Genomic DNA, 16,709 nt, shown 5'->3' on the forward strand with positions numbered 1-16,709 from the left:
TGCGCACAACCGATGTAGATGGGGTTGTGCGGTCCGCAACTCCTTCTGAAGTCAACAACCAATTCCTTCGTCTTGCTGACGTTGAGGGATAGGTTATTGTCTTCGCACTATGCCACCAGGTTCTTAATTTCCTCTGTATTCAAACTCATCGTTACCCAAGATACGGCCTACAATTGTGGTGTCATCAGCAAACTCATATATTAAGTTCGATGGAAACTTAGCTACACAATCATGGGTGTACAGTGAGTACAGCAGGGGGCTGAGTACACAGCCTTGTGGGGCACCCGTGCTCAGAGTGATTGTAGAGGAGAGCTTGTCCCCTATTTTTACAGCCTGGGTCCTGTCTGTGAGGAAGTTGAAGATCCAGCTGCAGATCTGGGTGCTAAGACCCAGGTTCCGGACTTCAGGAATCAGTTTATTTGGAATGATGGTAAGGCAGAGCTGTAGTCAATGAAAAGGAGCCTTACATATGCGTCTTTATTCTCCAGGTGTTCCAAGGAGGAATGTAGTGGCAGAGAGATGGCATCTGCCGTTGACTTGTTTCTCCCATAGGCGAATTGCAAAGCAGCGAGGTTGACCGGTAGGCTATGGTTGATGTGGTTGATAAAGGAGTTTATTCCTTCCATAGATACTGCCCGACTTGCCCAGTTCCTCCAGCATTTTGTGCGTGTTTCTGGCATTTACAGTATCTCAAGTGTTTTAAATTTATTCGCTGTTTTTCCGACTGCCTTTTGTGGAGTCCAGAATTTGCTCATAGTCGTTCAAGGCACAATGTCACTAGACGCTGCCCATTGACAACAAACAACAAAAGCCATTTCACTGAATAATTTTACAATCCTATGAAGGGTTATTGTTGCTTTAAAATTCGGCTATTATCATATTATTGCAACACGGTACGAAGTCTGAGACTATTATAAACAACCAGAGTATTTCAGATATGACAAATTATGTACTACATTATAAACTAAATTACTGGAGTCAATTTGTTCTTTGTGAACTCAGTGAATTTCATCATCTGTAGATTATCTGGAGATGTTCTCGAGATTGTCACTGAACTCGCCTGTTTGGTGACAAGAGGCTCGTTACAGGGAGTGGTCGATAATGTTGCAAACTTTGGCCGTTGAAGCGCCGAGGAGATTATTACTATTTTTCTGATGGTTCGATCGTTGCCAACTTTACGAGAGGAGCGAAGTGTAATCCGGCGACGCCACCCTATTTTATAGTCCGAGGGAAACAACTACAAATCGCAGGTAATTCAACATCGATTTTTATTCCTTTATTCTAACATTTTTGTAATGTATCCGAAAGAAAAGTCCTAATGAAAGCTGCCGGTTTAATCTCTCAGCAGCAAACTGATGTGGGAGACGATAATAAAAATATATTTCAGATACTTTTGAATCTCCGGGTAGATCGTAGTTTGTTTTTTTTTGCATGACGCCAAATGTCGAATGAAAATTGAAGATCCGTTGGGAATCTTTCTTGGGTCTCTTGTGCTCGGGGACTGTACCTTTACATTTTGTAACACACGAATAAACTGCAAAGCTCGACAGAAGCAACAGCTCCCGCAGAAACCTGAAGTACATGTTCTGTGGCCATAGTTTCTACGGAAACTTATAGTTACAGCACAATACTACATACAAGACATTGTTTTAAAAAGTCATTCAAATTGTAATTTATACAGCGCCTCTTTTAGTGTTTATGCATCCAGGGAGAAATAGAGGGGAAAAGTGGGGACTATCCTTTTTTTTTCGCGTGAAGTCTGATTTGAATTGCTGTCTTTCGACACTGCCAGCTAGTCATCGGAATATATTAACGAACGAAACTGTTTCGCAATTCTTCGCAGCTCAGGGTATCGAGGGAATAGCACATCTATTCTGCAACAAAAACATGCCGGATCTGCGGAGAGAAATGGCAGTCGACGATTCGGGTGTCCATTTCCCTCCACAGATGCTACCCCACCCTCAAATTTACTTGGTTCATCTGTGACACATCTCTCTTCTTTCCTGATCTTTTGTTCTCCTTCTCCAGAGACAGACTATCTATGGACATCCTTTACAAATTCACGGACTCTCACAGTTATCTTGACTATACCTCTTCCCTCCCTATCACCTGAAAAATTGCTGATCCCTTTTCTCAGTAACTCTGCCTCCATCACATCTGTTCTAGAATATCAAGGAGTTGTCGTTTATCAGAAAAATAGGGCTTCCCTTCCACCACTCCACTATCAACGCTGCCCTCACCCATATCTCTTTGATATCACCTGTGTCTGACTCCATCCATTCCACAACTTGTCATAACAAGGATAGGGTTTCCCTTGTCCTCACATACAGTAACACCCCACATGCCTCCGTATCCAGCACATCATTCTCTGCAAATTCTACAATATCTAATAGGATCCTACTACCAGGCACAACTCTCTCTCCTACCCCATTACCCCCTCCCCTACTTCCCACAGAAAACACTCTCTGTATGAATTCCTTGTCTACTTGTTGCTCTCCATTGACCTCCATCCCGGCACTTATCCCTGCAACCATGACAAAAACTACACTTGCCCCTACACCTCTTCCCTCGCTACCATTTAGAGCCCATCTAGGTGAGGCAACTCTTCACCTTTGAATTTGTTGTGGTCACATATTGTATCGGGTGTAACCTCCTCTACACCGGCGAGACCTAACACAGATTGGGAGACTGCTTCAACAAGCACATTTGTTCTGTCCTGCCCAAATCCCAGTGACCACCCATTTGAATTTGACTCTGCTATTTCCATTCCAGCATGTTGGGCTATGAACTCCTACCATGATGTGGCCAAACGAAGCTGCAGGAGCTACAACTCAAACTCCAGGGTAAACCACAACATCGATTTCTCAAACTTCACCATGATTCCCTGGTTTTTAATCCCCTCTTTTATTTCCCTTATTCTGGTAGCCCCTTCACCTCATCTGTTCTCCCTAATCCTCATGAACTGCCCAAGACTTCCCTCCAGTTGTCCACCCCCCTCCCTTACTCCACTGTCCTCTCCTATCAAGCTTCGTCCTCGACCCTCTGCATCTTCCACCTATCACTGCCCAGCTTTTCACTTAATTCCCCTCACTGGTCTCACCCATCACCTACCAGATTGTACTCCTCCCCTTCCCACTAACTTCCTAATCTGGATTCTCTCCGCTTCCTCTCCAGTCCTGATGGCCGGTCTCAGCCCATTCCTCTCCATACTATAGATGGTGCTTGACTTGCTGTGTTGCTTCTGCATTTTATGTGTGCCAGTGTCCCTTCATGTTTTTCAGTTACCAAGTCACACCTCCTCCTAACCCCTTTCTTTTCCCAATTTCTATCCAGGTCCACAGTAGCATACTCGTCTCTACCACCACAGTCACCCCACTGAAAAATAATTAGCTCACTCTATCATCCTATTCCCACAGTTCCAGCAAGGAAGAAAGCCTATCCCTCTACCCACTTATGAATTGTGAGATATTTGAAGATATAAACATATTCATAGTTAAAAACAAATCCCCACCATCATGTCCCACTGCTGTACCATTGCCTATTGAAGACTCTCTTTTACTTTACTTTACTGTCACTAAACAATTGATACTAGAGCGTACAATCATCACAGCGATATTTGATTCTGCGCTTTGCGCTCCCTGGAGTACAAATCAAAGTAAATATAATAAAAATTTAAATTATAAATCATAATTAGAAAATAGAAAAGGGAAAGTAAGGTAGTGCAAGTCAGGTCTGGATATTTGGAAAGTATGGCCCGGATCCGGGTCAGGATCCTTTCAGCAGGAAAGAAGCTGTTCTCAAACCTGGCCGTATGAATCTTCAAACTCCTGAACCTTCTCCCGGAGGAAAGAGGGACAAAAAGTGTGTTGGCTGGGTGGGTCGTATCCTTGATTATCCTGGCAGCACTGCTCCAACAGCGTGCATTGTAAAGTGAGTCCAAGGATGGAAGATTGGTTTGTGTGATGTGCTGGGCTATGTTCACGATCTTCTACAGCTTCTTCTGGTCTTGGACAGGACAACTTCCATACCAGGTTGTGATGCACCCTAGAAGAATGCTCTCCATGGTGCATCTATAAAAATTAGTGAGGGTTTTAGGGGACAGGCCAAATTTTTCAGCTGCCAAATTTTTTCAGCTATATTCTTTCCTCATATATTGTGTTTGCTTTTATCCATACTACCTTGGTTGAATGAAAATTAGCAGTATTACCATGGACATTCCTTTAGATGGTAACCAGATTCCAGTCCTCCAGAAGAACCTTATTTGGATCTGTGGAAAATATGGTCAAAGTTTTCTCTTTGAATGGAGTGGAATGGAAGAAAGCGGCATCCATCATCATGTTCCTCCACCATCAAGGCTATGCACTTTTCTTATTATTACCATCGAGCAGGAGGTACAGGACCCTCGGGTCCCACACCACCAGGTTCAGAAACAGTTATTGGCCTACAACCATCAGGCTCCTGAACCACTGTGGATAACTTCATTCACCTCAATGCTGAACTGATTTGACCACCTACAGACTCACTTTCAAGGACACTACACCCCACGTTCTCAGTATTATAGTTTTTTATTTGCACAATTTGTCTTCTTTTGCCCATTGGTTGTTTTCAGTCTTTGTTTATGTATAGTTTTCCATAAATTCTAATGTATTTCTTTGTTTTCCTTTAAATGCCTGCAAGAAAATGAATCACAAGGTAGTATATGGGGGCATGCATGTACTTTGATAATAAACTTACTTTGACATCAAAGCTGTCAGGTTAAAATTGTTTGTCTTAAATTTATTTGAATCATTTAAATTTCAGATTTGCTGAAAAGAAGTTTTAAACAGACCAATGGGCAAGGGAGCACATCAACCTTCCAATATGAATGACCAATGGAAAATCAAAGTGCCTCTTTACTTCAATTCCAAGCAGCTCCTTTACATGTTTCTGGTATCGCTGACACTGCTTGTGGTAATTATAAACTTACAGCTCATCAAGGTGTGTAAAATGGTATTCTGAAAAATCGATCGAGTAAACTGAGCATAAAGAAACAATATTTAAAAGCTTTTCTTTTTAACACCAGATCAAAGAGAAAAGGATCAGATTGTTCATAGTTCTGTTGTAGCCATTTTGACCAGGAGCTGTGTTTCTCCCTATTCACCTTGGTGGTTTATGAGAGCAGGGAGAGGGGCCAGATGCTCTTTTGGAGATGTATGAGAATGTCATGTCCTTTTACTGCATTCCTTTTTAATTACATTTCAAATGTAGGCATAACACCACCACTTCAATGTCGCATTGGGATCTGGGTAGTGAGGATACGTCTTCCTGCTGAGTGTTAAAGTATTAGTGGGAAGCAGGCATTTTGATTCATGGTCCCGATGTCCTTTGGTTTAGCAACTAAGAGCAAGTGAGCTAATTTTATTGTACTAAGATTATCCAGTTTTAAATCTCTTAAATAACACAATTTCCTTCTGATATCCTCCTCTATTACATGACTTCAATGTTGAAGAACAGAGGTAGTGATAGCTTTTCAGCACATAGATTCAGTCTGCTAGTTTGCCTTCTGTTGTCTACATTTCTGCTATTATTACTCACAGGGGTTAAGCATTTGGTGTTCTTAGATATTTCAGACTGGGAATAAGTTGCTCAAATTATTGTTCAGGAAACACTTTGAATAGTTAAATGTACAAATGATGTAAGAAAACTAATTTTGATGAACAGCTCAGTAGATACCCTGTGGTTTCTGATACTTTGACTAAATTATTTCCCACTGTGTAACCTTGACTATACTTTCAGGTCACTTGACCAGTAACGTGGTGTCATGATAAAGCCCCACCCTGTTGTTTTTTACTTTTGCCATACAACAGAAGTTATTGGGCAGTGATCAGGTATAGAAGCACTGTGTAGATTGTTTTCTTTTCTCTCTCCAACTCTGGAATTCTGTAATACCTTTACCCGGACAGGAACTCACTCTGGGGCACCTTCAGTCTGATAAGTTTTCAGAAGTACCACATTACTTGAGATGGGTGTTTCTGATGGATGCTGCAATCCTCAAAGGAAGGCACAACTTCAGTAACCCTGTTCTTCTCTGGTCTCAATGTGACTTCATCGAGAAGACAGTGGGATTCATAGCTCTGGATAGTCTCTCTGAATTCCCTTGTGGTTGGCAGATAAATCTTCTAGGAACATCTCAGATGCCAACATAAAATATTCAATACTGAATTATTTTTCTTTCCACAGTCAGATATACATTCACTTTCTCAATCAGACTCCCAATGGAGCAGGTATCCACCTCTAAAGAATTATTCCACAATACAGCAAGACATGGAAGTGCTGAAGCCTGATTGGACACACAAGCTGTTGCAGTACGGCTACCAGAGTCACAGCTTTACCCCTGAGGAAAGATCAGAAGGTGCAGCTGTATTGAAAATGATTGAGTGGCCAAAGCCTTCAACCTCCAGTGTGCCTTTCTGGAAAAGCAGCAACCCATCACTTACACGTTTTGTTATTTTGAATTCTGGAAAGACTTTCTATGTTGGAGATCAGCTACAGGTGATGGTGCGTATGTACGATTTTGAAGGAAATCCAAAGCAATACGGGGGTGACTATCTCCAAGCCCGGATCCACACTCCAGAGTTGAAAGCTGGTTCAGCAGGAATGGTTATAGATCACCAAAATGGAACTTATCACATCAATTTTACTTTATTCTGGCCAGGAAAAGTCCATGTGTCTGTTTCACTGGTTCATCCTAGTGAAGGGATCCAGGTACTTTGGAGACTTCGTGAAGAACAGCCATTTAGAGTGTTTTTGAAAAGTACCTTCAAATATGGGGCTGTTTCAGAGACTACAATATGCAATGCATTTTTACCTCAGACTAAACCACTTTGTAATTTTACTGACCTCAGGACTGGAGAGCCTTGGTTCTGTTACAAACCAAAAAAGCTTCTCTGCTCTTCTCGTGTCAACTATGACAGAGCAGGATATGTAAAACTGAATTTGAAGGGGGAAGATATTAAATTTTTCCAAAGGTATGCTATTTATTTCCTTTCAATTATAACTTAGTTTCTTGATTTAGCAAAACTGTAGCAAGATTGCTATGCTGACAATTTTTCTTTTTGGTCGTGTATAATCTGGATCAGTGGATAAATGTGCTGAAAATGGCAAATGTAATTTAATGCAGACAAGTACAGGTTGTTGCACTTTGGTAGGAGAATCGAGGGTAAGTCTTGCACAGAGAATGGTAGAGCACTGAGGTGTACGGTAGAACAAAGGGATCTGGGAATACAGGTCAATAGTTCTTTGGAAGTGCTGTCATAGGTTGATGGGGCTGTAAGGTAAACTTTTGGTACATTGGTCTTCATAAATCGTAGTATTGAGTACAAAGTATTGATGCTATGTTAAAGTTGTATAAAATGTTGGTGAGGCCTAATTTGGAGTACATTTGCAGTTTTGGTCACCTACCTATAGGAAAGATGTAAATAAGATTGAAAGAGTACAGAGAAAATTTACAAGGATGGTGCCGAGTTTAGAGGATCTGAGTTATATGGAAAGATTGAATAGCTTAGCACTTTATTTCTTGGAAATTTAATAGGGATATACAAAATTATAAGGGTAATAGTCAGGATAAATGCTAGCAGGCTTTTTTCACTGAAGTTGGGTGGGATAATAACTAGAGATCATGGGTTAAGAGTGAAAGGTAAAAATTTAAGGGGACCTTCTCTCAGAAGGTGGAACAAGTTATCAGTGCAAGTATTGCATGCAAGCTCAATTTCAATGTTTAAGAGAAGCTTGGATAGATACATGGAAGGTAGAGGTATGGAGGACTGTGGTCCCAGTGCAGGTCAATGGAAGTAGACAGTTTAAATGGCTCAGCATAGGCCAGATGGGCCAAAGGGCCTGTTTCTGTGCTGTACTTTTCTATGACTCTGACTAATTGATTCTCAAAGATATAACCTAGACGAAAGCCTGCATCTCCAAGTCACCACCCAGCTAACAGGAGTCACCTGCTACACGTTTCCAACTCATCACCTGCAGCCTATTTAAACCCAGCTCTCATCCACAGTCCTTATTCACCCATCGAATCAGCCAGTCACAACCAGCTGCTCCTAGTCACTGTATCCTTGTTGCCTTGTTGTGTTAAGTATGGGTTCTCTCTTGTTTTGTGGCCCCTCATAGCTTGTTATTTTGCAGGAAAAGTTATCACCCACTGGTAGGTCATCTCTGCTGCTCTGCATTTGGGTCAAGACTCCTGTATGTTTCTTGACAGATGAGTGAACCAGTGATTGACCTACAGAGCTTGCTATCCTAAAGAAAGTAGTCTGTCGACAGACACACACAATTCTGAAGCAGCAGGAAGCTATTAACTCTATAATTCTCCATTTCAGTTCAGCAATCCCACGACACTCAACCTCCTCCCTGATTCCGGTGCCTGAACACTTCAAACTGATCCCCAGTGCCAAGCTGCGACTTCCTGTCCCAGCTGGCCTTGCATTTCAAGCTCCGGCCATCTCTGTATGTTACAGACTGAGCCAAGACTGCCCTTGTGTTTCTCTCATGATTAGGTGAGCCCTGACCTGCACTGCTGTGAATTGGGACAATAAAACCCCCGTTCGCAATGCATGTGAAGATTTCACAACCTGAGATGCACTGGATTTTCAACCATCCATGAGGTACTGGTTGGATGCTTCGCATGCACCAATGCTCATGCTCAGTTCTGTGGAACTTAGGAACCTCATGGCAGAGTGCGGCTGGAATGCAGAAGCGATGCTGGCGCACTACCATCACGGCCTCTCAGAGCACTTGAAAGAAAATCTTTCTACCCAGGAAATGCCCACTAACATCAAACGCCTCATCACTCTGCCTCTTCTAATTGACAAGTGTCTTATGAAGCAACTCTGCAGATAATCAGCTAGAATCTCAGTTCCATTCCCAGAACCATTTCAGGCTGCAGGACCTTCTTTACCAATGCCTCCAGAAACCAGGTAGTTTGGGAGAACTCCCTTACCCCCCCCCCCCCACCCAACCACCAAGAGCGTGAGCATCGGCAGAGAAACAAATTGAGCACTTACTGCGATACTGCCAATCACCCATGCATCAAATGCCTCCTGCATCCAGGAAGATTGAACCACCAGGAAGCGACAAGGGACATTCTAAATGTTAAGCTCCCTCCAGTCCTTTGTTCCTGCACTATAGTATGAGCTCCTGCAGATATTGGAGAGCATCCTGAGTCCACCCAATACCTCCTGATTGACTGACCCAACACTCCTCTTATCTTGTGTTACCCCTGGCTCTCCACTCATGACCCTCACTTCATCTAGTCATTAGGTTTACTGCTGAGCCGGATACCCACCTGCCTGCCACTTCCCTACATTTCCCTACAAATCCTTGGCAACTTCAGACAAGTTTTCCAGGATAACCTCCAGCAGACTGTTGGAGAAAATAGAGATAGTCACCATAATTATCAGACTTGCCTTCAATGCTATTCTTGAAAGCCCTCATAAATGGATGATAAATGAATGCAATATGTCATATCATAAATCTTGTTATTTCCTTTCGGGTTCTTATGACCTCCAGTGTGGGAGTTAGACCTTTATCATCTCAAACACAAGTTTCTTCACACTGTAAATCAATGCCCTCAAAGCACCTTGTGTTATTGGACATGGCATAGGTTCAGAGTATCTCCTTGCTGCAGGCTGAGTGTGTACAAACTGAACTACCCTTTGGGACTCAAACTCATGACTCATAGACATTTGTTCTTCAGATGTATCTGATTTAGTATCAAGTAAGTTGGACTTTTTCCGCTCCATGTCACTAGCGGGACTATCACCATAGAGCTGTTCTGTTGGAGCATGTTTAGCACTTGAAGCCCTCAGCACTTTGGCCATCTTGGCTGCTATTTCGTCCTGCAACTGAAGCTGCTCCATATTTCTTTAAAGCTGTTCCACCTGTTCTTCCAGAGAGTGCTTATCTCTCAATATTTGCTGTCTTGCGTATCACTCAGCTAAATCAGCCTCCATTTGAATGTACACAAATGTGGTGTCAGATGCATGGTAATATGCTGCACACACTTTAGGTGTGCTGAATTCAATCTTATACACGGTCACAGCCTGTACTGAGGCTTTGTAAATATTCTCATTTCCTCCAACAAATTGACCTTCAACATTGTGAGTTTGTTTAATTTCTCTTAGTCTTGGCTTCAAAGACACTGCTTCCAGCTGGACTCATGTTGTTTTCCAGGTGCGCAAGCCAGACAAAACAACATCAAATTCAATTCAGCTTTTCAACAATGGAAGCAATTCAATTCTTCAACTTTTCAACTGAACCAAGTTTTCGAACTCTTCATACAAACACCACTACACAGCTTACAACTTTATTTAGTCCAACTGGACAGGCAACACTGGCCATTCAAAACAGTGTTTCAAATCCAAACACACAGCATATATCAACAAAAGTTCATTACTTGCCATGAGCTGTTCCAGGCTGCAGTGATCCTAACTTCTTGGATACATCTGAATGCTGATGCTTATTTGGTATAACTGTTGAAAACTATTTTTCTGTTAGAAATGAATCAGAAAACCTAAAACAAAACTAAAACAAAAATAATTGCCACTACTTCTGACCACTATGGATTTGTTATACTTGCATGACCTGCTCACAGTTACAATAGTGAAATCCTTCATTCAATCCTTAATTCGCAATTAGCAAACATAATTTTAAAAAGATGAGACTTAAGCATACCCGAGTGTAAGTTAAGCATAATTAAGCATTATTGAGCATTATTCAGCATTATCACAATGAGATCGGGTGATCAGCAAAAGATATAGATCCACCAGTCCCAAGCTACAAACTGCCGCAGAACAAGCAAGGATACTGAACTTATTCACCCCACTCACATGACCAGTTACCATAATAAACATAGTAAATGTGCAACACAGAATTCAATGCAGATAGGGGATTGATACATGGCTCCTACAATGGGCACATCTTTGCCTTCTGCTGTAAAGTGCCTGACCCACTTGAGTGCTCAGTCATTATTTTGATAAAGCCTCCAGTGATGTCACCTTTGAGGCATTCATTGGTAAATGCAGGACAAAATACACCCTGTAACACAGCCAGAGACCTTTAGAAAGTGCTTGACCAGTAAGTCTTGAAAATATCTAGTCAGGAAAGGGTGGAGAGCATAAACATGGATTGCACAAGGAAGTGGCTGGTAGCCTCACTCAGAAGTGTTTATTAGTGTAATCTACTTAGGTCAAATTAACATTCTGCACCTAAAGTGTACCACAACCACAGTCCTTAGATCATGGGTGCTAGAGTTTCCGTTGCCACTAGGCAATTAAACTTTTATGATTTTAAATAGGGTGTACTGGAAATCTGAAATTCTTGAAAAGAATGCAGGGTAATAAGTTTTGTATGCTCTGACTGTAAGGGCCAGTGTTTAATATCTCAGCTCAGAACAATCATGCATGAGCTTACTTCCTTCCCTAACTTCTACAGCCACTCAAATTTTTTGAACCTCACGAGGAACATGCACACACCAAATGTGACAGAGCAGAATACAAATAATCATTGTCTGAATGGATTGTACTGGTTTAAGATGGCAGAACTCTAGAGCAGGCAATATTATTTCAGATTGTTTCTTGTCAGCTGTATAGACTTATTTACAATCAGGTGAAAAGACAAATCAAAATGCTAGAGGAACTCAGCAGGTCAGGCAGCATCTATGGAAGTAAATACGCAGTCGACATTTCGAGCAGAGATCTTTCAGACTTTCTCATGTTAAGACTAAAGTTCAATTCAGAGCAAAAGCTGGCTACTTGCCCTTTGAGCCTGTTGTATATTTGAAAAAGATCACCGAAAGCCGTTGATGAGAAAATCAAGATTTGAATAGCTCAGACTCAGCAGAAAGCAGCTGATTGGGCAATCAAGGTCAGGTGACCAAGCAGTTTGAAAAGCTCAAACAAATAAATAGAGGGTTACCTCAAGTGGAGCGGCTGTGGAAAGCAGCCAGTGAGTGAGTGGGTCAGTGAAGGAGTGGAGATTTGAGGCTTTGACTCGAGAGGCTTCGACGAGAAGAGGCGGAGGACAAGCTTGTTCCCAGTTGATCTTTACAATGCCTCCTGAGACGGTGATGTGCCTCTCCTGTGAGATGTGGCAGTCCTGGGGGAACTCCCCTCTCCTGCAGAGTCACATCTGCTAGAAGTGCATGCGGCTGGGTGATCTGGAAGACCGTGTGAGGAATCTGGAGCAGCAGCTGGATGACCTTCGACTCATAAGGGAGAATGAGGCAGTCATAGATGAGAGCTACAGGGAGGTAGTCACACCTAGGCTGCCGGAAGCAGGTCGTTGGGTGACAGTCAGAGGGGGGACAGTGAAGGTGAGTAGACAGGTAGTGCAGAGCACCCCTGTAGACATTCCCCTGAATAATAAGTTTAATGTCCTGGATACTGTTGGTGGGGATGACCGACCAGGTGTGAACCACAGTGGCAGGGCCTCTGGCACTGAGTCTGACCCTGTGGTGGAGAAGGATGGGACGGAGAAGAGGAGAGTTGTCGTCATTGGAGACTCTATAGTCAGGGGAGCAGACAGGAGATTTTGTGGTCGTGAGAAGGAAACCCGTATGGTTTGTTGCCTCCCGGATGCCAGGGGCCGGGGTGTCTCTGACCGGGTGCATGACATCCTGGTACGAGAGGGAAAGCAACCAGAAGTTGTGATACATGTTGGGACCAATGACATAGGCAGGAAGAGGGATGAGGTCCTGAAGTGTGAGTTTCGGGAACTAGGCAGAAGGCTGAAGAACAGGACCTCAAGGGTGGCGTTCTCAGGATTGCTGCCAGTACTACGTGATAGTGATGGTAAGAATTTGAGGAGATGGCAGCTGAATGCGTGGCTGAGGAGTTGGTGCAGGGGGCAAAGTTTTAGATTTTTGGACCATTGGGATCACTTCTAGGGAAGGTGGGACCTGTACAGATTGGATGGATTGCACCTGAACTCGAGGGGGAGCATTTTCCTTGCTGGTAGGTTTGCTAGCATGGTTTGGGAGGGTTTAAACTAATTTGCAAGGGGATGGGACGTGGAGCGATAGAGCATTGAAAGAAGTGCATGGAGTAAAGCCAGATCTAACATATAGAGAGGCTTTGAGGAAAGAGCAGCAGAATAAAGGGTATAAAGGTAGTAAGGTAGAAGGGCTAAAGTGTGTGTACTTCAATGCAAGAAGCATCAGGAACAAAGGTGATGAACTGAGAGCTTGGATACATACATGGAATTATGATGTAGTGGCCATTACAGAGACTTGGCTGACACCAGGGCAGGAATGAATTCTCAATATTCCTGGATTTCAGTGCTTTAAAAGGGATAGAGAGGGGGGAAAAGGGGAGGAAGTGTGGCATTACTGGTCAGGGATACTATTACAGCTGCAGAAAGGGTGGGTAATATAGCAGGAGTCAGTATGGGTGGAAGTCAGGAACAGGAAGGGAGCAGTTACTCTACTGGGGGTATTCTATTGGCCCCCTGGTAACAGCAGAGATACCAAGGAGCAGATTGGGAGGCAGATTTTGGAAAGGTGCAAAAATAACAGGTTTGTTATCATGGGTGACTTTAACTTCCTTAATATTGATTGGCATTTGATTAGTTCCAAGGGTTTAGATGGGGCAGAGTTTGTTAAGTGTGTCCAGGATGGATTCCTGTCACAGTATGTTGACAGGCCGACTAGGGGGAATGCCATACTAGATCTAGTATTAGATAACAAACCAGGTCAGGTCACAGATCTGTCAGTGGGTGAGAATCTAGGGGACAGTGATCACCGCTCCCTGACCTTTAGCATTATCATGGAAAAGGATAGAATCAGAGAGGACTGGAAAATTTTTAATTTGGGAAGGGCAAATTATGAGGCTTTAAGGCTAGAACTTGCGGGTGTGAACTGGGATGGTGTTTTTGCAAGGAAATGTATTATGGACATGTGGTCGATGTTTAAGGATCTCTTGCAGGATGTTAGGGATAAATTTGTCCCAGTGAGGAAGATAAAGAATGGTAGGGTGAAGGAACCATGGGTGACAAGTGAAGTGGAAAATCTAGTCAGGTAGAAGAAGGCAACATACATGAGGTTTAGGAAGCAAGGATCAGATGGGTCTATTGAGGAATATAGGGTAGCAAGGAAGGAGCTTAAGAAGGGGCTGAAAAGAGCAAGAAGGGGGCTTGAGAAGGCCTTGGCTAGTAGGGTATAGGAAAACCCCAAAGTATTCTTAAATTATGTGAAGAACAAAAGGATGACAGGAGTGAAGGTAGGATCGATTAGAGATAAAAGTGGGAAGATGTGCCTGGAGGCTGTGGAAGTGAGTGAGGTCCTCAATGAATACTTCTCTTCTGTATTCATCACTGAGAGGGAACTTGATGACGATGAGGACAATATGAGTGAGGTTGATGTTCTGGAGCATGTTGATATTAAGGGAGAGGAGGTGTTGGAGTCGTTAAAATACATTAGGACGGATAAGTTCCCGGGGCCTGACGGAATATTCCCCAGGCTGCTCCACGAGGCAAGGGAAGAGATTGCTAAACCTCTGGCTAGGATCTTTATGTCCTCGTTGTCCACGGGAATGGTAACGGAGGATTGGAGGAAGGCGAATGTTGTCCCCTTGTTCAAAAAAGATAGTAGGGATATTCCAGATAATGATAGACCAGTGAGCCTCACGTCTGTGGTGGGAAAGCTGTTGGATAAGATTCTTAGAGATAGGATCTATGGGCATTTAGAGAATCATGGTCTGATCAGGGACAGTTAGCATGGCTTTGTGAAGGGCAGATCGTGCCTAACAAGCCTGATAGAGTTCTCTGAGGAGGTGACCAGGCATATAGATGAGGCTAGTGCAATGGATGTGATCTACATGGATTTTAGTAAGGCATTTGACAAGGTTCCACATGGTAGGCTTATTAAGAAAGTCAGAAGGCATGGGATCCAGGGAAGTTTGGCCAGGTGGATTCAGAATTGGCTTGCCTGCAGAAGGCAGAGGGTCGTGGTGGAGGGCGTACATTCAGATTGGAGGGTTGTGACTAGTGGTGTCCCACAAGGATCTGTTCTGGGACCTCTACTTCTTGTGATTTTTATTAACGACCTGGATGAAGGATTAGAAGGGAGGGTTGGCAAGTTTGCAGATGACACAAAGGTTGGTGGTGTTGTAGATAGTGTAGAGAATTATCATCGATTGCAGAGAGACATTGATAGGATGCAGAAGTGGGCTAAGAAGTGGCAGATGGAGTTCAACCCGGAAAAGTGTGAGGTGGTACACTTTGGAAGGACAAACTCCAAGGCAGAGTACAAAGTAAATGGCAGGATACTTGGTAGTGTGGAGGAGCAGAAGGATCTGGGGGTACATGTCCACAGATCTCTGAAAGTTGCCTCACAGATAGTTAGTGTAATTAAGAAAGCTTGTGGGGTGTTAGCTTTCATAAGTCGAGGGATAGAGTTTAAGAGTCACGATGTAATGATGCAGCTCTATAAAACTCTAGTTAGGCCACACTTGCAATACTGTGTCCAGTTCTGGTTGCCTCACTATAGGAAGGATGTGGAAGCATTGAAAAGGGTAAAGAGGAGATTTACCAGGATGCTGCCTGGTTTAGAGAGTATGGATTATGATCAGAGATTAAGGGAGCTAGGGCTTTACTCTTTGGAGAGAAGGAGGATGAGAGGAGACATGATAGAGGTGTACAAGATATTAAGAGGAATAGACAGAGTGGACATTGTTTTGGATCCTTTAGCTATTGTCATTCGTGAATCACCTAATATTTTGGTTATTACCCATGGGGAAGGGACTTATAAGTTATCGTTATATGCTGATGATTTGTTGCTATACATATCTGACCCTGAGAGATCTATTCCTGCTATTTCGTCTTTGCTTGCTCAGTTTAGTAGCTTTTCTGGTTACAAACTGAATTTTAATAAGAGTGAATTATTTCCATTAAATATGCAAGTTCCAATTTATAAACACTTGCCATTTAAAGTTGTCACAGATCATTTGACTTATTTGGGTATTAAAATTACCAAGAAACATAAGGATTTATTTAAAGTTAATTTTTTACCTTTAGTTGACCAAATTAAGCAACTTGTTACCAGGTGGTCCCCATTATCTTTGTCATTGGTTGGTCGAATTAATGCTATTAAGATGATAGTGTTACCCAAAAATTTATATTAATTCCAAGCATTACCAATTTTTATTCCTAAATCTTTTTTTGATATTATTGACTCTAAAATATCTTCATATCTGTGGCAGAATAAAAATCCTAGACTAAGCAAAAAATATTTACAGAAGCCTAAGACGGAGGGTGGTTTGGCTTTGCCAAACCTGAGATTTCACTATTGAGCAGTCAATATTCGATATTTAATATTTTGGACACAAGAATCGATTATAGCATCTTGCCCACAATGGGTAAATTTGGAATGTAAATCTATACAAGACTTTTCATTGTTTTCAAATTTAGGATCTTCACTTCCTTTTTCTTTATCTAAATTGAATAAACAAATAACTAATCCCATAGTTAAACATACATTGCAAATATGCTTTCAATTTCGTAAATTTTTGGCTTGAATAAGTTTATCTTATCAAGCCCTATTATATCTAACTTTTTTTTTCGGCCCTCTTTTATGGATCAAGCCTTTGTATTATGGAAAACAAAAGGTATAACATGTTTTCGTGATCTATTTTTAGATAATAGTTTTATGTCCTTTGAACAGCTATCTAATA

At 42.3% G+C, this 16,709-nt stretch overlaps 1 protein-coding gene across 1 annotated transcript in view; it reads left to right on the forward strand.

Moving 5' to 3' along the window:
* Positions 1-1,115: 1,115 nt before the first annotated feature.
* LOC140727291 (NXPE family member 3-like) overlaps positions 1,116-16,709 on the forward strand; it is a 36,215-nt gene continuing 20,621 nt past the window's right edge. The window contains exons 1-3 of the mRNA XM_073044551.1: positions 1,116-1,250; positions 4,801-4,977; positions 6,220-7,007. Of these exons, the coding sequence (XP_072900652.1) occupies positions 4,831-4,977; positions 6,220-7,007 (935 nt within the window). The 5' untranslated portion in view covers positions 1,116-1,250; positions 4,801-4,830. The remainder of the gene's footprint in view (positions 1,251-4,800; positions 4,978-6,219; positions 7,008-16,709) is intronic.

This window comes from Hemitrygon akajei, chromosome 5 (genome assembly GCF_048418815.1).
Source record: "Hemitrygon akajei chromosome 5, sHemAka1.3, whole genome shotgun sequence".
Lineage (NCBI taxonomy): Eukaryota > Metazoa > Chordata > Chondrichthyes > Myliobatiformes > Dasyatidae > Hemitrygon > Hemitrygon akajei.